Source organism: Sylvia atricapilla, chromosome 6, assembly GCF_009819655.1.
Source record: "Sylvia atricapilla isolate bSylAtr1 chromosome 6, bSylAtr1.pri, whole genome shotgun sequence".
Taxonomy (NCBI): domain Eukaryota; kingdom Metazoa; phylum Chordata; class Aves; order Passeriformes; family Sylviidae; genus Sylvia; species Sylvia atricapilla.
This window is the reverse complement of record NC_089145.1, coordinates 577,706-602,570: the sequence shown is the minus strand read 5'-3', so window position 1 is coordinate 602,570 and position 24,865 is coordinate 577,706. Positions and strand designations below refer to the sequence as shown.

Below are 24,865 nucleotides of genomic sequence, written 5' to 3'. Positions count from 1 at the left end.
TCCCATGGGAAAGCAGTGGGACCAGGCCAGATAAATCCGTCTTTATTCCAAACCACGTTATCAAAACCGTTTAAAAAGCAGCCTAAAACCCAAAACCTGACAGCAGGGGGACCCCAAAACAAGCAGAGCCCCCTGGATGGGGAATGGGATCCCTGCTGCACCCCAAGCCGGATGGGCTGGGACAACATTCCCGGCGAGGAGGGAACGTGGAAGCTCTTCGCCCGCATTTGGGGCTCGTGGGGGCTTTTGGGGTGAAGGCACTTGTAGCATGTGTGGCAAGGCACAGTCCCCGATTTTGGGGTGATCCCAGAGGGATGGGAGGCTCCCAGGACCCCTGGGAGAACCGGGAAGCAGAGGAGGGAGCGTGGGGGGGCTCAGCGGAGCAGGGGACACACATGCTTAGGATTCTTGGGATAACGGAGCCGAGCTTTGGGGAAGCTTTAGGGGGGGGCTCAATCCTCCCGGTTCCGGGGCCCCCCAAACTTCTGGCGCCGCCGCAGCTCCTCCACCTTCCACTCCAGGCTCCGCACGGCTGCATCGAGCCGCCTGCCGGGATCCGGGGATCCCACCAGGCCACCCAGGAGGGTGTAGAGCACCCACAGGCCCAGCAGCATTCCCGCCTGCACCGTGGGGCTCTCCCGGGAAGTGGCCACGTGCAGGAAGGCTCCAAGGAAAAAGAAAAGCTTCACCCCATGGAGCAGCGGCAGCAGCAGCCCTCGAAGCCTGGACAGCACCCAGGATCCCAGCAGGGCGGCCACTGCCCACAGGAGCACCCTCTGGACTTCTCCGGGAGCCAGTGCTGCCGCTCGGAGCAGCCGGTGGCCTGGGAATGGGATCTGGGAGTCAGTGGTGCTGGCTGGCACCAGGAATGGGGCCCAGAGCCGTCCCATGGGGTGAATCCCGCTCACCGTTGATGCTGGAAGCAGCCAGGAGATCTCCCAGGATCCCACAGAGCGTGGTCAGGGCTGTCGAGATCCCAGAGGAAATGATCCAGAGGGTGGCAGAGAGGCTCTGCGAGGAAAGATGGGAACAAGGGAGTGGGAAAAGGGGGCGTAGACAGCCATGCACAAAGATCTCCAGGAAAGGTTTGGGAATCGGGATCCCACCTCTGCCACCATCCGCAGGGGCTGGGGTCCCACCCAGCTTTCCAACGTGTCCCAAGTGGATCTTCCTAGCCGGAGCAGCAGGTCATCGGAGGCGGTGGCGTGTCCCCGGAATCCCTCCTGGCCATCCTTGGCTCCATCCCCTGCTGATCCCATGAGGAATGGGATCCACAGCAACACGGCCAGCAGAGCCCAGTGCCCCACGGCACTTCCCATCCTGGAACCTGGGATCTATGGAGAAAAGGAGAGGTGGGGGTGCTGGGAGGGGAAACTGCTGGGTTTGGGCTCCCCAGAGCAGGAGGGCAGGGTTCCATGCCCCCCCTCAGCACAGGCCCGGGTGGCCCGGCTATTTTTGGGATAGACCAGAGTCAGCGGGACACAGCCAAGGGCACCGGGCCTGGCTGGGAAGGGGGGGCACCACTTCCCAAAGGAGGGAGCAGGGTGCTCCGGGATGGGACACAGCCACCGCTGCCACCCCCGAGACCCCCCGTGCTCCCCACTCCTCCCCAATCCCCCTGAGATCTCCTCAATCCCTGCGTGCCCAGCCCCACCCAGTTCCCCCCATTCCCCTGGAGCCCCTGACCCTCCCTGTGCCCGCCCCCCCTCAGCACCCTCCACCCTTCACGATTCCCAAAATCCCCCTCAATCTTCCCCGGATCACCTCAATGCCCACTGGATCCCCAAATCCTCCTGTGCGCACCACACCCAGATCTCCGCGGTCTCCGGGACCCCTTGGATCTCCCAGATATCCAGGGTCCCCCTCAGGCCCCTCTGTACCCACATCCCACTGTCCCTCCCCTGCTCCTCGGGATCCCCCCAGTGCTCCCGGGATCGCCCCCGGGAGCCCCCACCACGGCTCCTTCCCCGCGCCTCTCCCCACCTGAAGCCCCCCCTGCCCATTTTCCCTCCATTTCCCCCCGATTTCCCCCCAGTTTTCCCCGAATTCCAGCCCCCACCCCGGGGTCCCCCCCGACCCCCCCTCACCGGGGCTTCCCTGGGCTCCGCCGCGGGGCACGCCGGGAGCTGTAGTTCCCGGGACGGCCGCGGTGCATGCCGGGAACGCGGGGCGCCATGGCAACAGCCGGAGGCGGGCGGCGGCGCGCGGTGCACGCCGGGAAGCGCCGTTCCCGCCGGCGGGGGCAGCGCGGGGGATGCCGGGAGCACTTCCGGTTCCGGCGGCGGCGGCGCCCGCGTGAGGGCTCGGGAGCGGCGCGGGGGCCGCGCGCGCCAACCGGAACCGGAACCGGGACCCTGGACCGGAAAGGAGAACCGGAAACAGTCTCGGAAGGACAGCGGGGCCGTCACCGGAGCGCCGCGACCGCCCGGCCTCCGCCATGGCGCTCATCTGCTCCAGTGAGTGCGGAGAGAGAGAGCGGCCGCGGGAGGGGGCGGGGGGCCGTTATCGAATGGGGGATCCCGGGCTGCGCGGTGGGGACAGCCGGGGTCACCGGGTGATCACGGAGCGTGGGGTGCCGAAACCCCCGTTCCCGTCCAATCCTATCTTCCCCTTTCCGCCGTAGTTTCCAACGAGGTCCCGGAGCACCCGTGTGTGTCCCCGGTGTCCAACCACGTGTACGAGCGGCGGCTGATCGAGAAGTACATCGCGGAGAACGGCACCGACCCTGTCAACAACCAGCCGCTGTCCGAGGAGCAGCTCATCGACATCAAAGGTGCCGGGAGCGGGAACGGGCATGGAAAAGCGGTTCTCCCGGGGCTGCGGCTCTGGGGTCGGGAATGGCGGTGCCCGAAGTGTTTTGGCGTTGGCTGAGCTGGGGGTGAGATGCCAAGCTCAGCTGTGCAGGCTGGGAAAGAGAGGGACAAGGGCGGGATGGTGAAATGGGAAAGGCAAAGGGTGGGAGTGTAGGGATCCAAAGGGATATGGAGGACGTGGGTGATTCGTCCGTCTTTCTTCCAGTTGCCCACCCGATCCGCCCCAAGCCGCCCTCGGCCACCAGCATCCCGGCCATCCTGAAAGCCCTGCAGGACGAGTGGGTGAGTGCCGGGGGCGCTGCCGGGGGTGGGGATCCCGCCCTTCCCTGGCTGACTCTGGCGCTTCCCGGCAGGATGCCGTGATGCTGCACAGCTTCACGCTGCGGCAGCAGCTGCAGACCACGCGCCAGGAGCTGTCCCACGCCCTGTACCAGCATGATGCCGCCTGCCGTGTCATCGCCCGCCTCACCAAGGAGGTCACCGCCGCCAGAGAAGGTGACACGGACGCGTGGCGTTCCCGGGAAGGGGCGTTGGGAGGTGCTTGTCCGGTTTTTTCCTTTAAACTTGTTGTGTTTTTGCAGCTCTGGCCACGCTGAAGCCTCAGGCCGGGCTCATCGTGCCCCAGGCGGTGCCGTCAGCGCAGCCCAACGTGGCCGTGAGTCCCTGCTCCCCATCCTGGCCCTTTTCCCGCTCGTTCCCAGCCCTTTTCCCGCACATTGCGCCCAAATTCCCCCTCTGCATGTCCCTTCTCTTTGTGCCACACAGGGTGCTGGCGAGGCCATGGATCTGGGAGAGCTGGCGGGAATGACCCCGGAGATCATCCAGAAGGTAAGGGCAGCGTTCCACGTGTTGCCCTCACCGTCTTCCCATCACAGAATTCCCAGTCTGTGCCCACCCTCCTCTTGTTTTCCAGCTCCAAGACAAGGCAACGGTGCTGACCACGGAGCGTAAGAAGGTGAGTGGCCTTATCCAAGGATTTTGGAGGGAGCTAGGATGTGCTGTGCTCCAACAAAGGCTGATGTTTGTCCCTGTTTTTTCCAGAGGGGCAAGACGGTCCCGGAGGAGCTGGTGAAGCCGGAGGAGCTCAGCAAGTACCGGCAGGTGGCCTCGCACGTGGTGAGTGCTGGGATGGGAAAGCACTGGGAAAAGACTGGGAAATTCCCACATGGAGCTGGGAATCGTCTCTTGGTTCTGTTTGGGAGTGTTTTGCTGCTTGTGGCATTAATTTGGGGTTCTCCCTCACACAGGGGCTGCACAGTGCCAGCATCCCAGGAATTCTTGCCTTGGATCTGTGTCCTTCCGACACCAACAAGATCCTCACTGGTAAGGGAGCTTTCCTGGGAATTTGCCACTTGAGAGCGGGTCTCTTTCTCCGTGTTTTTGGGAATTTGAAAGGGGACAAGGGCAGGTGGACTTGGAGTTGGTTGGCCCCACACTCCCATCCCAGCGCTTCCCACTCGGATTTCCAGGTGGTGCCGACAAAAACGTCATCGTGTTCGACAAGAGCTCGGAGCAGATCCTGGCCACGCTCAAGGGCCACACCAAGAAAGTCACCAGCGTCGTCTTCCACCCATCCCAGGTGCGTCTGGCTCTTCCCTCGCTTCCAGGATGCCTCAAATCTGGATACCAGGACCCTCCTCTGGCGGAATCTCCTGCTGGGAGCTCTCGGAGAGGTGAATTCCCGTGTGAACCTTCTGGTGTTGTCCTTGTGTAGGACTTGGTGTTCTCGGCTTCTCCCGACGCCACGATCCGGATCTGGTCTGTTCCCAATGCCTCCTGTGTCCAGGTGGTCCGTGCCCACGAGGGTTCCGTGACCGGGCTCAGCCTCCACGCCACGGGTGATTACCTGCTCAGCTCCTCGGATGACCAGGTGAATCCCTGTCTATCCCGCAGATCCCACCTTTGCTTCCCACCCCTTCCCTAGCCAATGCTCTTCCTCTCTCCCAGTACTGGGCTTTCTCAGATATCCAGACGGGCCGTGTCCTCACCAAAGTGACAGATGAGAGCTCTGGATGTGGTAAGCCTTGGAGTTGATTATCCCCATTCTGGGCTTCCCTTGGCTCCTGGAGTTCAAAGGAACTTCTTTGGAGGGGTCTCAGTAGCCTGCCTTAACCCTCTTGAGTTTCCTCAACCCTCTTGAGCCTTCTCAACTTTCCAAATCTTCTCAACCCTCTTGGAAGTCTTCCCGGCCTTCTTGAGTCTTCCCAAGCATCTGATTCTCCTGCTGTCTCCGCAGCTCTCACCTGTGCCCAGTTCCACCCAGACGGGCTCATTTTTGGGACAGGAACGATGGATTCCCAAATCAAGATCTGGGATCTGAAGGTAAGGGCTGATAGGAATGCGTGGGAACAGGGGTTTGGGGTGGGTCTGTGCTTGGTTTGGGGATCAAGGAGCTTTGAGGAATGGTTTTGGAAGTTCTTCCAAAAATGCCAAGATTCCAGCTGCAGAGCAGCCGCTGGTGTCACCATGACCAGCCACCTGCCAGTGCCCTCTGACCCTCCTTGTCCCCAGGAACGCACCAACGTGGCCAACTTCCCGGGACACTCTGGTCCCATCACCAGCATCGCCTTCTCCGAGAACGGGTACTACCTGGCCACGGCTGCCGACGACTCCTCCGTCAAACTCTGGGATTTGAGGAAGCTCAAGAACTTCAAGACGTTGCAGCTGGATAACAACTTCGAGGTGTGTGACGTCCCTTTTCCCCCACAGCCGCTCTCCTCCGGGGGTTGTGGCATCCCAAAAACGCCGTTTGAAGGTTTTTCAATGCCTTGTGGTGATTCTTTTCCGCAGGTGAAATCCCTGATTTTCGACCAGAGCGGGACCTATCTGGCCCTGGGTGGGACTGATGTCCAGATCTACATCTGCAAGCAGTGGACAGAGATCCTCCATTTCACAGGTGAGGGACCGTGGGAAACGTGGAAATGGCTGGAGTGGGAATGGGACAAATCTACTCGGAATTGTGACCATGGATTGTTTTCCGTCCGCAGAGCACAGTGGGCTGACCACAGGAGTGGCCTTTGGCCACCACGCCAAGTTCATCGCTTCCACAGGCATGGATCGGAGCCTCAAGTTCTACAGCCTGTAGCCCTGGAAGTGGGGCTGGGTTTTTTTGGGATTTGGGATGGGAGGTGGGTGGGAATATCCAGGTGGGATTATCAAACTCCCCTGTTGTAGCTGTTGGCACAAGGGAAGTCAGAATTGCCTTCCCTGTGCTCCATGAATTTATTGTTTAGTTTTTTTTCCCCAGTTCTGTGTGTTTTCTGCCTTTAGATTGTTTTGTGCTTGTAGCTGGTTTGACAGAAAAACCCTAATCCCCGTGCTGGTGGAAGTTTGAGGCCAGGATGTGTGGAAGGAGGGAGGGAAGGGAGGACTGTGCAGTTTTGTAAGCAGTTACTTAGTTTCAGTATGGAAATAAAGACTTCTTCCCTGTCATCCCAGCTGGAAAGGGCTCCTGTGAAGGGCTGGGGTGTAGCAGGGTAAGATTTGGGGGAGGTTGGTGGCCTATGGCTGCTTCCAGCTTGGAATGTTGATGAGGCACCCTCTTTCCTCCCCTCCCAAGGACAAACCACCCTTAGAGCCATGCTCTGCACTAGTTTTATTTTTCCAGCTTTCCCAGAGACATCCGGCGGCATCCAGGTAGAGGCTGGAGCTGCGAAGAGGAAGGGGGAGGAGATAACTTAGAGGGATGAAGGGATGTTTGGGATGAAGGGGCTTTTAGGAAGCAGAAGGCACTCACCCCTCAGCCTCTCTGCTGAGTTCCCCCTCTTTTGGGAACCTCAGGAAAGACAATGCCTCCCTGGGATGTGATGATCCCCGTGCTGTCACCTGTCCTCCTGTCCCCCAGAGACCTCCGTGCTCCTGTGGGGAACAACAAGTTGGCTTGGGAAGAGGGGGACATGTAGAGGTCTTCCCAGATCCCTGGAGGCTCCCAGACTCACGTGAGGGCACTCCCAGCTGGCAGGAGGGCCGGCAGGGCTCCGGCTGGGCCAGGTGGCACACAGAAGCACTACAGGAGATGTACACCTGGGAGCCACAGGAATGCCAGTGTCACCTAGGGATCTCCGAAAAGGACCCCCCAAAACATCCCCAAGCCTTGAGGAACGTCCCAAAAGCGACTTCCCAACAGGAAGAGACTGGGCAGCCAGAAGCAGGGTCAGCGCTGGGATGGGTTTGGGGGTGTTGGGATGAGGGATTCCCAACACAGGGATTCGTGGGGATCCCCCTGACCTCCCCCTCCAGCACAGCCATTCCGGGGGGCTCCACAAAGGCGAAGGTGGAGATGACAAAGCGCTGGTAGTGGCTCGGGAAGGGCAGCTCCGGAGAGGCCGGACCCATTGGAATCAGCCTTGTCCTGTAGTTGTCCCCTTGGAAGGGGCACCTGGGCAAGAAACAAGGACACTGTGTCAGCCGTGAGCCCCCCTCACTTCCATCTCCCCATCCTTTTCCACTCACCCCTCCACCAGGATGGGCCACTGGGGCTGGGATGTGGCGTGGGGGCCAGGGGAGGCCCAGCAGTGGTGCAGCACCAGCACCAAATTGGGATCCGTCTTCTGGAGCAGCCGGACTTCCACATAAATGGGGTCCCGGAGCACCCTCACCAGGGGGAAGTCGCCCACGGGGTGGTAGGAGCTGTAGGATTCGTCTGCAGGAAGGGTGGGAAGGGTTGAGTGGGACGGGGAGTGGGATGGGGGGTGGGATAGGGAGCGGGATAGGGCAGCACTCACCAGTGGCAATCCGCAGCTGGAGCCCCAGCGGGCCCGGCATGGCCAGGGGGGCAGCTGTGGGAGGCACGGCCACCTCCATTCCCAAGGGAAGGAGGTCGCTGGAGTTGTAGATGCACCGAGCGTGGAGACTGGGGAAAAGGGAGAGAAAGGTGGGAGACTCCCAATTCTTCCGTCAGCTGCTCCAGTTCAAGTTGTAGGGACGCCAGCAGGGACATGTCAGGAGTGAGGGTTGGTTGGATCCAAGGGGGAATCCAGGCTCCCTGCCTCGATTTTTCCACCCTCTTCCCTTACATGTAGACGCTGTCCCGTGTGATGGAGCCACGGGGGGATCCCTGGACATCGATGGTGGAGATCAGCTGGTTCTCATAGATCAGCCTGTCCTCCATCACCTGTGTAAGGAACACTGGAATGGGAAACATCCTGGGGGATAGAGGGATCAGGATCTGAGGCAGCATGTGCGTGAGTTCTTTATTCTGAAATCTTGGAGGGACGGGGAGTATCCCGGGGGCACTTCTATCCTCAGGTGACCCCACCGTGCCCACCGGGGGGTTCTCCGGGGTTTTCCCGCCCTACCTGGACGGTGGTGCCGCAGTGGGTGACCGGGAAGCGGAACATGACGAAGGCCTCGGACGTGTGGAGGGGCTCACATCCCGCCTGGCTGCTGGCCAGCCTCACGCTGTCCAGGTTGTACGGCTGGCTCACCATTCCCCGCGGGACCACCAGGACAAAGTGTCCCTCCAGCAGGCACTGCACGGTGGCTGCGATACCACGGAGAGGCTCCGTCACCCCGGGCGCCCTCTCCCAGCGCCGGGGAGGGATTTTGGGATGTGCTTCCGGGCGCCCTACCGGTATTCCCATAATAGCAGGGTGTGGTACGGTCCATGTCGTCGTAGCAGCATCCCGCCTGCAGGCATCCATCCCGTCCCTGTGGAGCCACGCACGGGATCCGGCCCACCGGCACCTGGCACTGCTCCCGTGTCAGCGGCGTTCCTGGGGGGAAGCAGAGAAGGACTCACAGCATGGAACGTGGGTTGGAAAAGCACCTTGAGGCTGTTCCCCTTTGTCCCAGCATCCCTCCATCCCATCTTCCCACCTTACCTGCCCCTGCCGAGGGGTAGAAGAGCGCTGTGGAGTGCAGCAGGCTGGGCTGGGAGTGAATCCCGGGATGCAGCACTCCAGGCTGGGGCTGCAGCCCGGGGCGTCCCAGGCCTGGCTGGGGCTGAGCCTGGAGTCCAGGGCTGATGAAACCTGGCCAGGATGAGAGTCCTGGGTGCACCACAGCTGGGCTGGGATGGCCAGGATGGAGCGGTCCAGTGTGGCCTTGGAGCCCAGTTTGGGAGTTGGAGTGATGACTGGGAAGAGATATTCCCGGCTGGTTTGGGGGCTGAGCTCCCGGGAGCAGGAATCCTGCTGGAGTCTGAGCACCAGAGGAGGTCAAGCCAGGCTGGTTGTGGGATACAAGCCCAGGGCGAAGCCCTGGTTGGTTTTGGCCCCTGGGAGGGTTTTGGGATACAAACCCTGGACGAAGGTGCCCGGGTTGGTTTTGACCCCCAGGATGGTTGTGGGATACAAACCCTGGGCGAATTCCTGGTTGGTATTGACCCCTGGGAGGGTTTTGGGATACAGACCCTGGGCGAATCCCTGGTTGGTTTTGGGATACAGACCCTGGGCGAATCCCTGGTAGGTTTTGACTCCCAGGCTGGTTTTGGGATACAAACCCTGGGCGAATCCCTGGTTGATTATGACCCCTGGGAGGGTTTTGGGATACAGACCCTGGGCGAATCCCTGGTTGATTATGACCCCTGGGAGGGTTTTGGGATACAGACCCTGGGCGAATCCCTGGTTGATTATGACCCCCAGGCAGGTTTTGGGATACAAACCCTGGGCGAATCCCTGGTTGATTATGACCCCCAGGCGGGTTTTGGGATACAGACCCTGGGCGAATCCCTGGTTGATTATGACCCCCAGGCAGGTTTTGGGATACAGACCCTGGGCGAATCCCTGGTTGATTATGACCCCCAGGCAGGTTTTGGGATACAAACCCTGGGCGAATCCCTGGTTGATTATGACCCCCAGGCAGGTTTTGGGATACAGACCCTGGGCGAATCCCTGGTTGGTTTTGACCCCCAGGCTGGTTTTGGGATACAAAGCCTGGATGCAGGTGCCCTGGCTGGGTCTGACCCCCAGAATGTGCCAAGCTGGGATGGTTTTGGGATACAAGCACTGGGCGAATGATCCCTGGCTGGCTCTGGCCCCCAGGCTGGGGGGACTGCACTCCTGGGCGGATGAAGGTTCCCTGGATTTGGGTGACAGGATGAACCCCACCAGGCTGGGACAGAAGCCCCGAGTGAGCCGGATGGGAATGGTGCTGCATCCCAGGAAGCACTGAGCTGGGCTGGTACCGTCCCACGGTGTGAACCTGCTCCAGATGATCTCGGGATGTGAGCTGGGATTCCGCAAGGGTGAGGGAGGACTCAGAGACCTGGTGCAGGCCAGTGTGGGAGATCAGGACTCCGCTGTCCCGGGCCTGCTCCCGTGTTCCAGCTGGGAGCATCTCAGAGCCACCTGGCTTGGGGCAGGTCATGTTGACCTCGTAGGAGGTGACCGGGATCCCGCTGGACAGCAGCTCCTCCAGCTGCACCCGCAGGATGTAACGATTCTCCTGTGGGGGGACACGAGGGACAGTCACCCCCATCCTGCTGGAGGGGGCCGCGGAGGGGACAGGAGTGTCACCTTGAACAGGACGTGGCAGCCCTTGTAGCCGGAGGAGAAGATGACGGAGCCATCCTCCCTGGAATTCAGCCAGTGGAGGCAGATGGAGCAGTTGGCCACGTCAAAGCGGGAGCCAAACTCGTCTGGGGGGACACCGTGGACATGGGGAAGTGACACATCCAGGTGCATGGAAACCCCCCGAGCAGCAGCAACAGCTCATCCGAACCATTGGGCTCATCCCATTGGGATACCTCCACCATGGAACACTCCGGGTGTGGGGGGCATCCCAGAGAAATCCAGCACCCCAAGGGGATTCAGGGAGTCCCCCCACTCACCCAGAACCTTGAAGCGGACAGTGCGGCCGTGGGGCGGGAAGACTAAAAGCTGCATTCCCAACTCTCCGCAGTCGTGGCGGTACTGCAGGAGCGCCACGGTGGCTCTGGGCCATGGGGACAGGAGGAAGAGGAGCAGGAGGAAGGAGCAGCTCCGTCCCATGGCAGTAACACAGGCGGAGCACGGGGCTCTGCGGTGTGGATTTATATCCAGGTGGCTGGGATGCGGGGGGGTATATCAGGATCAGCTGATCCCGTGGGATGAGCTCTGCCCTGGGCTCCTCCCTCCTGTGCTGCCGGTGACCTCAGTGCCCCAGCCTTGTGGTCACCTCCCGTGGCCGTGTCACGGTGACCAGGAACAAACCAAGCTTATCCCGTGCTTGGAGACTGTCCCAGTGAACAAGGAATGGAACTGGTGCTGGGCAGGATGCCCAGCTGGATCAAGTTATCCAGGGGGAAAAAAGGCTGCTGTGTGCCCACCTCCCCAGAGCCAGTAGGGACAGAGGTAACATCTGGACATGCCACTCCTGGAATAGCCATGGGACCAGGGGACACAGTGGCACGGCCCCAGTGGCATCTGAGGGACTGGGAATCAGCCAGTTACCCCAGATCCCTGCTGTGCCCTGGCTGTGCGCTGCTGCCAGTGCCACAGGGAATCCAAAGTTCTCCGTGCGCATTTCCTCTGCCTCCCTTTCCTCAGGTTTCCCTTCTGGGGTTTATCTCTACTGTGCCTTGAACTGCATCACCTCTCCTCACCCTTCCCGGAATGCCAGTCACCGCCACTCCCTGTCCCATGCCCTGGGCATGGCAATGGGGTCACGCCAGCTCCCGGGAGCACAGAGATCCTGGCAGGAGGGCATGAGCAGCCAGGGGCTGGATGTGATTCCCTCAAACCTCCTCAGGAAGCGAGGGCAGCTGCAGAGAGAGCAGTCTGTCCCCAGAGCCACAGCTGGGCTGATACACATATGTTCTACATGTGCCCCAAACATGTCCTATGCATATATACGTGTGTTTAATATATGTATTAAATATGTGCTGTATATGTCCTGTATATCTCTGAGCTGTCTGTTCTGTATCCTATACATGCCCCATATGTTTCCAATATATACCCTATGTTCAATTTATATCTGATATATAGCCAATATATACATATCCCACGTGTCCAACATACAACCAACATATATCTGATGTATATCCCATATGTTTCCAATATATACCCTATGTTCAATTTATATCTGATATATAGCCAATATATACATATCCCACGTGTCCAACATACAACCAACATATATCTGATGTATATCCCATATGTTTCCAATATATCCACTAAATCTGTGTCCAGTCTTTGCCCCACACATCATCCCCCGGGAGCACAGGCAGGAGCAGCCAGTGACACTTTATTCCCTGCAGTGACAATCCTGGTGACCCCGACCCCTTTTCTCCACCCCTCACAGCTTCACAGACACCGACCCCAGATGCAGCTCCAAGAACTGCAGGATCTCCTGCCAGGAATGTTCCTGGGCCCGGGCATGGGGCTGGAGCTCTCCCCCCCACGCCACCGGCCTGGGAGTGCCCCGGATGCTGGACATGCTGCACAGGGGGGATCCGGGGGGCTCGATCAGGTGCCCGGCGCCGGGATAGGACAGGATCCGGCCGCTCTCCGGCGGCATCCGCGCCAGGGCCAGCTCGGCAAAGAGCTTGCTGTTGAAGTTGCGGTCGGCCTCTCCCACCACAAACAGTACCTTTCCCCGGATCCTCTCCACCGGGATGGCCGAGGCGCGGTAGGCGGGATCCCGGGGGTCGGCGAAGATGGCCGAGTTGTCCATGGCTCCCACCTCGGTGAACAGGATGCGCTCGGTGTAGTAGGGAATGGGAGGGATGCGGAGATCCTTGTAGACCAGCGGGTTTCCGTGCAGGAAGGCGGTGCCGTTGATCCACACCGTGGCCACCACCTGCGGCAGGAAGGTGGCCATGGCCAAGGCCACCTCTGCCCCTTTGGAGACGCCCACCACGCCCAGGCCGGGGCCTCGGACCTGAAGCGAGAGGAAATGGAGCCAGCTGGGATAATACACAGGGATAATACATCTACTGGGACACCCCTGGGTGGCAGGACAAGGATGTCCTCATGGGATATCGCACTCACTGGGATATCCCCAGTCCCTGGGACACTCCTAGTGCTCAGGACAGCCCTGGGACATTACCCTGGTCATCCTGCTCTCCAGGATGAGGATGTCCCCAGGACAATCCCATGTCACCTGGATGTCCGGCTCACCAGGTTGCCCCCAATCCCCAGCACATCCTGGCTCACAGCTGCCTTTCTCCACACTCCAGGACTCACCTTGGGATGCTGGAGCAGCAGCTCTGCAGCTTCCTCAAAATATTCCAGGTCTAGCTGGGCCAGGACTCGGGGCAGGTCGTCGTAGGCGAAGAAGGCGAGGGCCAGCACGGCAAAGCCTCGGCTGGCCAGGAGCCCCGCCCGGAACTCAATCAGCCCCCCCGCGCCCCCAAACAGGTCGATGACCCCAGGGAAGGGGCCTGGACCTGCAGGGAGACCGAGAGAATGTCAGGGATGGGGAGCCACCGGTGCTCTCCTGTATCCCAAAGGGTCGGTGGTTGGGCATCCCAGAGGGCACAAGATCCAGTATCCTGGGGGTCCCCAGGCTGGGCGTCCCAAGATCCTGAGGTTTGGGATCTCAAGGATCTCAAGGCTGGGCAACCCAGGGATCTCAGCTTTGTGCATCCCAGGGGTCCCAGGGCTGGACAACCCAGAGATCTCAACTTTGGGCATCCCAGGGGTCCCAGGGCTAGACAACCCAGGAATCCTCTGGTGTAGCAGCCCAGGAGTCCCAGCGTTGTTTCCCAGGGGTCCCGATGCTCGACATCCCCAGGCTCCCAAGGTTCAGCATCCCAGGGGAATACTGGCTGGCTATCCCAGGGGTCCCAAGGTTAGGCACGGCAGGGCTCCCGAGAACGAGCACCCTGCAAGTCCCAAGGTTGGATATCGGGAATTCCCCGCTCGCCAGCGCTCACCAGGAGGCAGGAACAGGGCGCCCCGGACCCTTCCCTCACGGATGGGCACCCGCTGCACTCCGGGCCCCATGTACCACCGCTCGGCCTCGCAGCATCCCAGCGGCTGCTCCCGGGGATCCGCGCCCAGGCAGAGCCCATCGAACACTTCCAGGCGGACGCGGAAAGGGCTGCCGGCCACATCCCGCTTCACCAGCCGGCGGAAAAGGGTGTCGGGCTGCAGGAACCACAAGAGCCCCATGGGCCAGACCCCAGAGTAGCTGCCCCCCAGGGCGGCGTGGAGCCCAGGATCCACCTCTCCCGCTCCATCAGCGCGGAAGAAGGCGCGGGATTGGAAGCACTCGCCCTGCTCGTCCTTCAGCCATGCCCGCAGGGTGACAAGCTGGGATGGGGACAGTCCCCGCACCCGGATCTGCACGGGACGGTCGGCCAGCGAGGACTGCGGTGTCACGGTCACCTCCACCATGGTGCACCTAGGAACGGGAATCTCCCTGAGCGTCCCACGGGGATTGCCACGCCCAGGAGAAGGCTGGCGGCGGGGGCCTGTCCCCGGGGATCCTCACGGGGGACCCCCAGGATGGGCTTTGTGGTCCAGATAGTTCTGGTGGCATCCCTCCTTCCCTGTCCCCGTCGCTCCTTCCCATATCTCCATCCCTTCGTGGTCCCTGTCTCTCCTTTCCTGGTCCTTGTTCCCTCCTTCCCTGGCCCTTATTCCCTCACTTCCTGGTCCCCTCCTTCCGTGACCTCTGCTTCCCTGTCCCCGTCCCCTCCTTCCCCACACCACCTCCATCCTCTGACCCTAAAACCCCCGCCCCAAAACTCACCCCGCAGGCGGGACACCCCTTTTCCATGTGCCTCCCAGCCCCGGCATTCCCAGCACCCACCGGCTCCTCTCCTTATCCTCCTGCCCAGCCCAGGGGCCAGGGCAGGGTGAGGATCCAGGGGCTCGGAGCCCCCTGCTCCTGTGTGCACCCCGCTCCCTCTCCAAGCAGCACGGCAGTCTGGGAACAGGGATGCTGGCGCCGGTCCAGCCCTGGGAGGAGACACGCGCTTCTCCCACATACCTCCCACCGGGAATTCGGCCCCCGAGGGCCCGAGCTTCCCCTTCTCTTACCCCTCTGGGCAAAGCCTGGGCCGTGGGCTCTGCAGAGGGAGAGGCTCGAGGATTCCTGGGCAATCATTAACCCGGGAATGGCGAGAGCACAGCTCTCCTGTCCCATGACCCCGTGCCTGGCTGGCACCGGCCGCGCCCCGAAATTCCTGCCAGTCCTCACTTTCACTGTGGGCCATGGACACCCCATCCCAGTTCTTGTCCCCAAATTGTCACCCCAGGATGAAGCTCCAGGGCCCTGCATTCCCATCCCGGGGCTTCACACCGATTCCTGCAGTCCCATTTTCCACCCAGTGCACCCCTCTGTCCTCCACCATCGCCTCCATCCCAGCTCACAGCCACATCCCTCCCCAGGAATGCAGAAAGGGGTGTTCATGGACCAAGAAAAACCAGGAATGTTAAGAAGTCCACGTGGATTTCCAACTTCCCAGCATTCCCACCAAATTCCCAGCGTTGCCCCCCACAGGAGGGTGCGTGACACCATGCCCCCATCCTTGCTGACAGGTTCCAGGGCTTGTTCCTAACAGGAATTCCCTCTTTGGAAAAAGGGGAAACTGCAAGAATGAGGGCCCACGGCACACTCCAATGCTAGGGATGCCTCAGGGAAGGCCCCAGAGCCACTGGAAGTGAATCTGCTTCAGTTCCTATTCATTTTTATAAGGAAAAGGCAAATTCGGGAAAGCAAAGTTCTGTTCCAGCCTCTGGCACCAGCCACATCCTGATTCCACAGGGATTGGGGGAATCCAGCAGCTGGCTCCTGTGGAATACACTCCCCCCAGCTCTGTCCTGTTTGTCCCACACTGAGGGTCCTGGCAGCGATTCCTGCCTGGCAAGCCGAGGAAAAACCCCTGGAAAGGAGCAGGATCCATAGGAATCCCAGCTGCAGGGCCTGGGTGTGGCAGCATCCCCATTCCCGCCTCATTCCGTGGCTGTGCTGCGCCTCACGGGTGTCTTCTGGAGCAGAGCCAGGGTATCCCGCTTTTCCACCCGCCTCAGCTGCTTCTTCTTGGCCCTCTTGAGCTTCAGAGGGTTCCGGATCTGGGAAAGAGGTCAAGAGAGGGGATTTCATGGAATCATGGGATCCTGGAATGGTTTGGGTTGGATGGGACCCTAAGGATGATCCAGTTCCACTGCTGGCCATGGGCAGGGACACCTTCCACTAGTGCAGGCTGCTCCAAGCTCTGTCCTGGAGCGTTCCCAGGAGTAGAGCAGAATGTGGGAATGAGGCAGGATGAGCATGGATGACTCCCAGCCTGCCACCACCAAGGATTCTAGGAGGGGATTTATCCCAAAACTAATCCCATCCTCACCCAAAGGGGAGGGAGGTCCTCATCAATCCCCTCCAACCTCCCAGATCTCTTCCCGATGGAAAAGCCATGATTTTCCCACATGGATCACCATCAGTGCCACATTTTTTTTTTTTTTGCTCTACCACCCCGTTACCCCTCAGTTCTGGTGTTCCCAGGCTTGGGAGAACACGGGACACGCTTCCAACGTGCCCAGCTTTGCTGGGAATCTCCCAGTCCTCTCCCAGTGTCCTCCAAAGACAGAGACAGGCACAGGAACTGGAGCAAATCCGAGGCTGATCCACAGGGGGCTGGAGGTTGTGGGGTGTTCCCAGTGCTGTTCCCAGCTGGCACAGGGCACTCACCACTTGGACAATCTCGGCTTTCCGCTCGTTTTCCAGGCGCCGCTTCAGGTTTTCCTCCCGCCGCCGCTTCTTTTCCTGTGGGAGCAGCACCAAAACACTCCCTGTGGATCCCTTCCAAGCCAGTGCCCACCCAAGTGTGAAATCTGTCATTCCAGCAGCTTTTCCACCCCGGGTGAGGCTGGAATCAACCCAGGGACTTTATTCCAAGTCAGTGACTTGGAGCATGTGACCGTCAGTGACCGGATTTGGCACCAGGACAGGGAATTCTCCATCCCAGCTGCCCTTTCCCTGGGCTCTGCCACGCAGGAAGAGGGCAGAGACATGGGAATGTGCTTGGGAAAGACGGGAAATCTCCAGCTCCCAAGCCCCGTTACCTCTTTCTCTCTCTGCTTCGCTTCCTCCAGCTGCCGTGCCAGTTCCTGGACCAGCTTCCTCTCCTGCCTCTCCTTCATTTTCCGTGCCCAGGAAGTGCGCAGCGCCTTGTCCTGGATCATGTGGGAGAACCTGGGTGGACACACGGGAGGTGTTAGCTCCCCAAAAACCCCGGGATGCAGCCGGGACCGTTCCAGCTCCTCTCCAGAATTCCATGAAACTCCGCCAACCTCGGAGCACCCCACGGCATCCTCAGGTTCTCGGCATCCCCTCCAAGTCATCACCGTCACGTCTGGATCTTTCCGAAAGCCTGTGGATACCTCCGGAACCCCCTCACAAGGCCCCTAAACAATCCTGTCTCCCTCAAAATTCCCCCAAACCTCATGACCCCCCCAAAGAGCCCTTCTGGAGCCCAGGCCTCCCCAAGAACTGGGGCCTTCTTTCCCACCTCTTCTTCCCAGGATCCTTCCACACCCGTCCCGACTTGGGCTTGCCCCGCGGGATGGCCACCACCGCTTCCTGCCGCTTCTTGCCGCCTTTCCGCCGCCGCCGCCGAGCCGCGGCCGGAGCCGAGGCGGCCCCGCTGGGCTCCTCGGGGCCCGCTCCCGATCGCGGGGTCTCCCCGTTCTCCCCCTCCATGATCCACGCGGCCCCGCGGCGTCGCGCGGAGATGACGTCAGAGCCGCGCTCCCCGCTGAAGCGTGAAGCCACAGCGCCACCCTGGCCGCCATTTTTGTATTGGGCAACGCACTCCGCGCACGGCGGCGGCCGCCATCTTTGTGCCGGGTACGGCCGCCATCTTTGTGCCGGGTACGGCCGCCATCTTTGTGCCGGGTACGGCCGCCCACCACCGTGGCCGCCGGTACCGGGACCCCCCGAGCTCCCCCCAAACACACCCGGGGCGAACCCCCCCACCCCCGGCATCCCGAGTAACCCCCGGAGACACGCGCGGGCTGGGGGAGAGGCCTTTATTGGGGACCGAACACGCTGAGGTGATCTCAGGGAGCTCCGGTACCGGGGCCCACCCCCGGGATGCGGCACCACGTGCGGGGCCTGGCCGCGGCTACGGCGCCTGGGAAAGCAAAAACAGGGAAATCCAGCGCGATCCCCGGGAGGCACCCGGGAACGGCCGGATTGGGGCGGCCCTTCGGAGGAAGGAAGGGGTGGGGATCAGCATTCCAGGGATTCCCGCGGATCCCCGCCTCTCTCACCAGCCGGGTGTATGTCTGCTGCCGGAACGTGTCGTATCCAAACGCCAGAACCGCCACGGCCACGCAGAATTCCAGCAGGCCGAGGAGCGCCAAGGTGGAATCCAGCCCGTTGCTCAGGATCTGCCAGGAGGAGGAGAATGGGAATATCCCAGGATCCAGCACCTGAACAAGACCTGGATCCTTCAAGACCCCGCCCGATCCCGGGTGTCCAAACCTTGCCGTTCACGTGGAGGCACCATTCCGGGCGGATCTGGAAGGGCCTGGGCTTCTCGCAGCCGGGCATGTCGCGGGTGATGGCCGTGCCGTGGATCCCGGTGGCCACCAGCGTGCCCAGGACAACGCCCACGTTGACCACGCAGCAGGTCTTGACCTGCGGGAAGCACCCGGTGACACGGACCCCGGGAAGGGCTGCTTCCCACATGGATTGTTCCACCGGAATCAAAGATCTCCCGGAGAAGCCGCCCAGTTTTGTCCCGCTCATCCCACAGTGATTCCAAACCCACGAGGGTCTCCTGGACCTTCCATCCCTGTCATCCCACAGTGATTCCAAACCCATGAGGGTCTCCTGGACCTTCCATCCCTGTCATCCCACAGTGATTCCAAACCCACGAGGGTCTCCTGGACCTTCCATCCCTGTCATCCCACAGTGATTCCAAACCCACGAGGGTCTCCTGGACCTTCCATCCGTCATCCCACAGTGATTCCAAACCCATGAGGGTCTCCTGGACCTTCCATCCCTGTCATCCCACAGTGATTCCAAAACCACAAGGGTCTCCTGGACCTTCCATCCCTGTCATCCCACAGTGATTCCAAACCCACGAGGGTCTCCTGGACCTTCTATCCCTGTCATCCCACAGTGATTCCAAACCCATGAGAGTCTCCTGGACCTTCCATCCCTGTCATCCCACAGTGATTCCAAAACCATGAGGGTCTCCTGGACCTTCCATCCCTGTCATCCCACGGTGATTCCAAAACCATGAGGGTCTCCTGGACCTTCCATCCCTGTCATCCCACAGTGATTCCAAACCCATGAGAGTCTCCTGGACCTTCCATCCCTGTCATCCCACGGTGATTCCAAAACCCATGAGGGTCTCCTGGACCTTCTATCCCTGTCATCCCACAGTGATTCCAAACCCACGAGGGTCTCCTGGACCTTCCATCCCTGTCATCCCACAGTGATTCCAAACCCATGAGGGTCTCCTGGACCTTCCATCCCTGTCATCCCACGGTGACTCCAAAGGCCACGAGGGTCTCCTGGACCTTCTATCCCTGTCATCCCACGGTGACTCCAAAGGCCACGAGGGTCTCCTGGATCTTTTATCTCCCTCATCCCACAGTTACCCTGACTCCCACCCTGTGCTCCTTGTGGGAGAGCTGGGCACTTTGCAAAAGGGAAACTGGCCTGTGGATCCCATGGGATGAATCCAGGCTGTTGGGGGCAGGGGGTGGTGGTCCTGGCAACTGCTGGAAGGGACAGAAAGAGTGGGAGGACACGTTGTCCCTCCCAGCCTCGATCTTACCAGCATGGGGCTGTCTCTTCTTTCACTTTCCACAAGCAACGAGCCTGAGACCAGGAGCTACTTGGAAAACAGTAGGAATTGGTGTCAGCAGCAAGGCACCCTTTCCTGCGTCCCTCCAGCTGGGAATTTGGGTTCAGGGATGCACAAACACCCCGGAATGGCAGGGGTGAGGAGGTGTCAGTGGAGACCTGATGACCCTGGGATATTGTCCCCAGTCCTCCAGGACTCCCTGAGATTCCCATGTCCTCATCCCAACTTACCAGGATCCCCAGCCAGAAGAAGATCCCGCTGGCCACAGGGAGGGAAGGGTTCCTGTGCTCCGACAACGTCAGGATGATCCCGAAGCCAATGTGGATGATTCCGCTGAAGATGTGGATGGTCTGCGGAAGGATGAGGGAGAGGGATCCCGATCCCATTGCTGTGAGATGCATCCCACCCCAATCCCTCATCACGGTGCAGGGAAGGGACTGGGAGAAGCACCTGTCCCAACGTCTGCTCCACCCAGCCAGGGAGAACCTCCGGCAGGACAATCCCTGCAGATCCCCAATCCCTGCGGGGACCCTGGAAGGCCGTGTCTCACCCCCAACACCTTGGGATGCGCCCTCCGGAAGCCTTGTGTTTGGAATGACGTCCTGGCAGGTGCCTGGGAGCCTGAGGCCAGCTGGGCCGCCCGGGGATCCGTGGCCGGGATCACCTCCGTGATGATCCTCACGCTGCCGGCATCGGTCACCGTGGTGGCCGCCATGGCCTGGCAACGAGCCCAGGAAGCTGAAGGAATTCCCAGGTGCCTTCCTCCTCCTCTTCCTCGTCGCCACGGTCCCTTTGCTGTCCGAAATCCCCGGGAGGTGGCGGCCAGGCAGGGACACGCTCCCGGCTGCCCTTTGCTCCCTGCGGGAAGCTCGCTCATGGAATACTCGTCAGGCCCCTCTTGCTCAATGAGGCGGCTTTGCCAATGGAGACTCCCAAATTCCTGCAGGGGAAAAGAGGGAAGGAGGGACAGGGAACTCCCCTCCCCGGGCTCTGCAGCCTTGGGAAGGGTTGGATGCTTTTTTCTTGGAATGCTCTAAGATGCCCTTTACCGGCACCAAGCGAGTCTTTTCCATCCCAAATTGTGGATGCTTTGCTTTGGGAATCACCCCTGCAATTAGCTTGGCACCTAACCCTGCCCACTTCCCAGGAAAAGCTCGGATTGAGACAGGAAACTTCATAAACCCCATTATAAAGGAAGCTCCTTTATTGCCGTTTTTGGAAATTTCCCCTCCTCCATCCCTGTGGATTTGTCCCCAGTAAGGACACGCATTCAGGGATCCCTGGCCGTCTCTGTTGGGAGGCAGAGGGAAAGGAGATGCTGTTATTTATGATGGGAAATGGGAGCTCAGGCTGGGAATGGAGCCACCACACATGGCGAGGGGATCCCGAGGGATTTGAAGGCCCCTTCCTGCCTCCATCCTTTTTCCTCCTCCCAGAAAAACAGCCGTGTCCTTTTCTCCAGGAGTGCTGGGATACTCCATGCCGACCTGGAGGACCCCCCCCCCCCCCAGGTTTCCTGGATGTTTGATGTGCACAAGGTAGGAATTTCTTGGAAGAACGGGAATTTTTAGGTCCAGGATTCTGGCATCAACCCAACACCTCTCTCTCTCTGAGTGGGAAAGAACGGGACCTTCCAGCTGACGATTTCAGGAGCAGGTGGAGCAACTTCTGGAAGTTTTTTCCTTCCCTCTGGCTCTAGAGGGAGCTGAGAGGCCGCGTTTGGAAGCGCCGCGCTTCCAGAGCTCGGGAGAGGCTTCCAGCCCTGGAGCCAGCTTGGAACAACCTGGGCTGGTGGGAGGTGTCCCTGCCCATGGCGGGGAGGTGGAACTGGATGAGCCTTAAGGTTCCTTCCATCCCAAACCGTTCAAGGATTCTGTGCCCTCCCCATGCTCCCACACACCAGGGAACGGGACGCTCCCTCCAAACCGGCCTAAATCATATCCCAAAAAAGAGCTGGAAGGACAGACCTGGAAAGCAGAGAGCAGCGACTCACGTCTCCATCACGGCTCCAATGGCATTCCTCCATCCCACCCATGACCTTCCTCCATCCCGCATCCCTGATGAAAGCATGCACTTGGCCTTGTAAAGGGCTGCATCTGGCGGCATGGCTTTCCAGGAAAAACATGGACATGGATGAGATTCAGCCTCTTCATCACATTCCTGATGCCTCAGAGCCTTTAATTCCTGCTGGTGCCTCATCCCTCTCAACACTCCAATCCTAACAATCCCAGGGATCTCGTTCCAGCCCTGGGAAGGAACACTTGAGCCCCTGTGAAAATTCTGGGATCCCCTCTTTAGCCTTTAGGCAGCCAGGGTATCCTCCACCATTATCCACGGCTCACATTCCCAGCCAAAACCACCCTACACGGCGGATTTCCTCCCAAATCCGCCTTTCCAGATTCCTACAGCATTCCTGAAGTTCCAGCCTTGCAGGCAGAAACAGCCATGACTGCCCTCAGCCCCCAAAACCCCACTTTCTGAAGGAGTTATCCATGGAAAAAAGCCCTTTCCCCCTTCATAAATAAACCCGGGTCCAGCTGGGGATGGCAGGAGCCCAAGGTAGGATGTCGGGATTTGTTTTGGAAGCGGATTCCAGAGGAGGTGAAGCTTTGAAGCAGATGCAGGGAAGCAGCAAGGCCGGGCGGTGGAGCTTTCCAACCTTCTCTTTGCAGGATTTTTTTGGCTTTGTAGATATATACAACACATTCCTTGGGGTTTAATGTTCATTTTCCTATTTTCCAGGACAAGTTTTGGATGGGGGAAGCCTGGCTGGATGCTCAGGGGGATCAGCGAGACCCTCCCAAATTCCCTCCCACCAGCGCAGGACAAAATTTATGAGCCTGGTGGAACCAAAATTCTTTTTCCAGCCCCAAAATTCATGAGGGTTTTTTCCAAAGAAAATAGATTACGATGGAGAAAAGCCCTCCACAGAAACTTGCTGCTTCCTGGGACAAACTTTATATCCCCATAAAAATACCAAAAGTCAACATTTTGCTTTGCTTCCAGGTGTTTCTGCTTCCCACAGGGATCTTTCCATCCCGATTCCAGAAGGAAAGTCATGTTTTCTGGGAGAGGCTTCAGGTTTTTTGGCTTTAAACATCCCAGTGTCCATCCTGGATTAGGGAATCTGGAGCTGGGAGCAGGCAGGAGGTTGGGGGGGCATCGTTGCCTGCTGGGGTGATCCACATCTGGCATTTGGTACACGGTGACATCGCTCCCAAACCCTGTCCCAAATGTGTCCATCAACCCCTGCACGTGACATCCCAGCCTTTGATCTGCTCGTTCCTAGGAAAACTCCTGAGGCTGCAGAAAAGTTCCACTACTTCTCCAGGGCTCCACCAGCATTAACTTCCACTGGCAGTCCTCGAATGGGACCTTAAACACTCCCAGGGGTGGGCAGCATGGGAAAGCTTTCCCACAGCTTTCCCGGGAAATCTATTCCAGCGCCTTTCCACCCCCCTCACAGGGAAGAATTTAAACCCACCCTCTGGCAGTAGGAAGCCATTCCCCCTTGTCCTGGCTCTCCAGGCTTTTTCCTAAAGTCCCTCTCCAGATCTCCTGGGGCACCTTTAGGTGCTGGAAGAGTCTCCGAGATCCATCTCTTCCCAAGGGGAAGAGCCATTGGGATACCCCAGTCCGTCTCACAGTTCTCCTTTCCAGCTCCTCCAAAGGTTTTGGTTTTCCTCAGGGATCATCCCCAGCAGGGACATAAAACTCTGTGGTCCCTGTCACCTGCTATTCCCAACTCCTGGAAGTCCACACTCCCCTCGAGAGCTGCAAATTCCCACCTAAAAATAAAGCTGTATTTAAAAAAAAAAAAATCCCACATTCCCATAGAGCCTTAAACACTTATTCCAGAGTTTTCAGGGAAAGTCACATCTAAACATTGGGATACTCTGGGAAAACCTACCCTGATGCCAGTGGAAGAGGAGGAAGCCTCCTTCCCAGGAAACCACCACACTGGGAAAACACAGAGCTTGGGTGGGAGGTGGGGTGGCTTCGTGGTGGTCCCCATGGAACCGGGAGAGGTCGGGATGCTCCGGAGCCGCAGGTGAGGAGCCAGAGCCGTAATGGGTTGTGGCCACGGGATGAGCAGAGACAGCCTGTTCATCCTGCTCCCAAAATCCCTGGGGCTTTTCCTACTCATTGGGCTCATTATTTTTTCAGAGCTGGGAACAGAAATAACTGACAGGGAGTGAATAATCCATGAGGCTTTGGCTGAGCAGCCTGAGCATTGTCAGGGAGTGTGGAAAAGAGAAGGAAAACAAGTCACCCCAAAACCTAAAGGAATGGTCAAGGAGAAGGTCACCGATCCCACTCTGACACTGGATGGGAAATTTGGGATGGATTCTGCCCCCCCAAAAAATTAAGAGGCTCCTCCCACAGGGCACTGGGAACTCACCAGGATGTTCCCACCCCTTGGAATATCGACACTGGGGTCTCTTTCCTCACCTCCATCCCACCTTTCCATTTCCATGAGCTTGGGATGCTCCTTAAATAACTTGATGCCACTGCATGCTCATCACTACCCCGTTAAATCCAGCAGCATTCCCGTGGATGCAGGATAATTAAGGGTGGACCCATAAATGAGCTTGCCAGGAGCTGACAAACCTGGTCTAGTTCAAAATAAACCCTTCCCTGAAAAGAAAGAATTGTTTCAGGAATTGCTGCATGGATAAGGTTTGGGAGCCCCCCTCAGCTCCATTCCCGTCACCCGGGATGGTGGGAACAAGGAGCACGTGGCACTGGTGTCCCCATGTCACCCCACAGAGCAGCTCCAGCCCCGGGGCAGCTTCTCCGGTGGCGGAAGAACCGGGATGTGCTGGCGTCACCGGCGTTGCCTCCGGCTGTCCGGCTGCTCCGGCCGAGCTAAATATAGCACAACTCTGCTGGAATGGGGGGGTGGGGGAGCAGAATTCCCTCGGGAGACCGGGTACCCTGGTTTAGAGGGTGGAATTCCAGCAGGAGAGGGGATTAGAGGGGCAGAATTCCCTCAGGTGAGCAGGCACTGAGGGGTTTATGGGGACTGAATTCCCTCCAAATCATTTACCGGGGTTTAGGAGGATGGAATTCCCTCAGGAGAGGGGGTTTGAGGGGCAGAATACCCTCAGGAGAGCAGGCACCAGGAGTTTAGAGGAGCAAAACTCCCTTGGGAGCAGGTGCCAGGGGTTTAGGGGAGCAAAATTCCCCTCAAGGGGAAAGCAAACAGGGATCAGGAATTCAAGGGGGCAGAATTCCCTCAGGAGAGAGCAAGTATCTTTAAATCAGGGAGGATGAGCCTCTTTTTGAGGGACAGCAGCTCTGTGAGGGGGAGGTGCAGCTCCCTCAACTCTGAAAATTCCCAAATTCAGGAGACACGAGC

The 24,865-nt window shown here is 59.3% G+C and overlaps 6 protein-coding genes across 6 annotated transcripts; 1 reads left to right on the top strand and 5 right to left on the bottom strand.

Moving 5' to 3' along the window:
• Nucleotides 1-26: 26 nt before the first annotated feature.
• On the bottom strand, nt 27-2,448 carry TMEM109 (transmembrane protein 109). Its single transcript, XM_066320396.1, is given in 6 exon segments — nt 27-823; nt 909-1,011; nt 1,107-1,327; nt 2,088-2,169; nt 2,171-2,322; nt 2,325-2,448. Coding segments are annotated over 6 exon segments (1,053 nt in total). The 3' UTR covers nt 27-452.
• Nucleotides 2,338-6,245, top strand: PRPF19 (pre-mRNA processing factor 19). The gene is made up of 16 exons (XM_066320395.1): nt 2,338-2,456; nt 2,624-2,773; nt 3,019-3,095; nt 3,167-3,308; nt 3,395-3,468; nt 3,579-3,641; nt 3,727-3,768; nt 3,855-3,929; nt 4,061-4,136; nt 4,283-4,392; nt 4,528-4,683; nt 4,761-4,830; nt 5,050-5,135; nt 5,325-5,495; nt 5,604-5,709; nt 5,801-6,245. The coding sequence occupies exons 1-16, from the start codon at nt 2,438-2,440 to the stop codon at nt 5,896-5,898; spliced, it is 1,515 nt and encodes a 504-aa protein (XP_066176492.1). The 5' UTR covers nt 2,338-2,437; the 3' UTR covers nt 5,899-6,245.
• Nucleotides 6,246-6,552: 307 nt separating this feature from the next.
• On the bottom strand, nt 6,553-10,845 carry ZP1 (zona pellucida glycoprotein 1). Its single transcript, XM_066322223.1, has 12 exons — nt 10,585-10,845; nt 10,271-10,392; nt 9,364-10,199; nt 8,636-9,030; nt 8,384-8,527; nt 8,111-8,295; nt 7,829-7,926; nt 7,538-7,665; nt 7,266-7,455; nt 7,041-7,191; nt 6,752-6,836; nt 6,553-6,671 (listed from the first exon to the last, which is right to left on the bottom strand). Exons 1-12 carry the CDS (start codon nt 10,742-10,744, stop codon nt 6,553-6,555), a joined length of 2,613 nt encoding a protein of 870 aa, XP_066178320.1. The 5' UTR covers nt 10,745-10,845.
• A 977-nt stretch (nt 10,846-11,822) lies between these two features.
• On the bottom strand, nt 11,823-14,706 carry LOC136362116 (acyl-coenzyme A amino acid N-acyltransferase 2-like). Its single transcript, XM_066320392.1, has 4 exons — nt 14,433-14,706; nt 13,612-14,081; nt 12,920-13,122; nt 11,823-12,614 (listed from the first exon to the last, which is right to left on the bottom strand). Exons 1-4 carry the CDS (start codon nt 14,477-14,479, stop codon nt 12,030-12,032), a joined length of 1,305 nt encoding a protein of 434 aa, XP_066176489.1. The 5' UTR covers nt 14,480-14,706; the 3' UTR covers nt 11,823-12,029.
• A 649-nt stretch (nt 14,707-15,355) lies between these two features.
• CCDC86 (coiled-coil domain containing 86) lies at nt 15,356-17,415 on the bottom strand. The gene is made up of 4 exons (XM_066320393.1): nt 17,191-17,415; nt 16,745-16,874; nt 16,371-16,445; nt 15,356-15,757 (listed from the first exon to the last, which is right to left on the bottom strand). Exons 1-4 carry the CDS (start codon nt 17,379-17,381, stop codon nt 15,638-15,640), a joined length of 516 nt encoding a protein of 171 aa, XP_066176490.1. The 5' UTR covers nt 17,382-17,415; the 3' UTR covers nt 15,356-15,637.
• A 280-nt stretch (nt 17,416-17,695) lies between these two features.
• Nucleotides 17,696-20,419, bottom strand: LOC136363134 (membrane-spanning 4-domains subfamily A member 15-like). The gene is made up of 6 exons (XM_066322222.1): nt 20,054-20,419; nt 19,734-19,853; nt 19,474-19,530; nt 18,168-18,323; nt 17,954-18,073; nt 17,696-17,814 (listed from the first exon to the last, which is right to left on the bottom strand). Exons 1-6 carry the CDS (start codon nt 20,378-20,380, stop codon nt 17,806-17,808), a joined length of 789 nt encoding a protein of 262 aa, XP_066178319.1. The 5' UTR covers nt 20,381-20,419; the 3' UTR covers nt 17,696-17,805.
• Between the last annotated feature and the right edge of the window lie 4,446 nt (nt 20,420-24,865).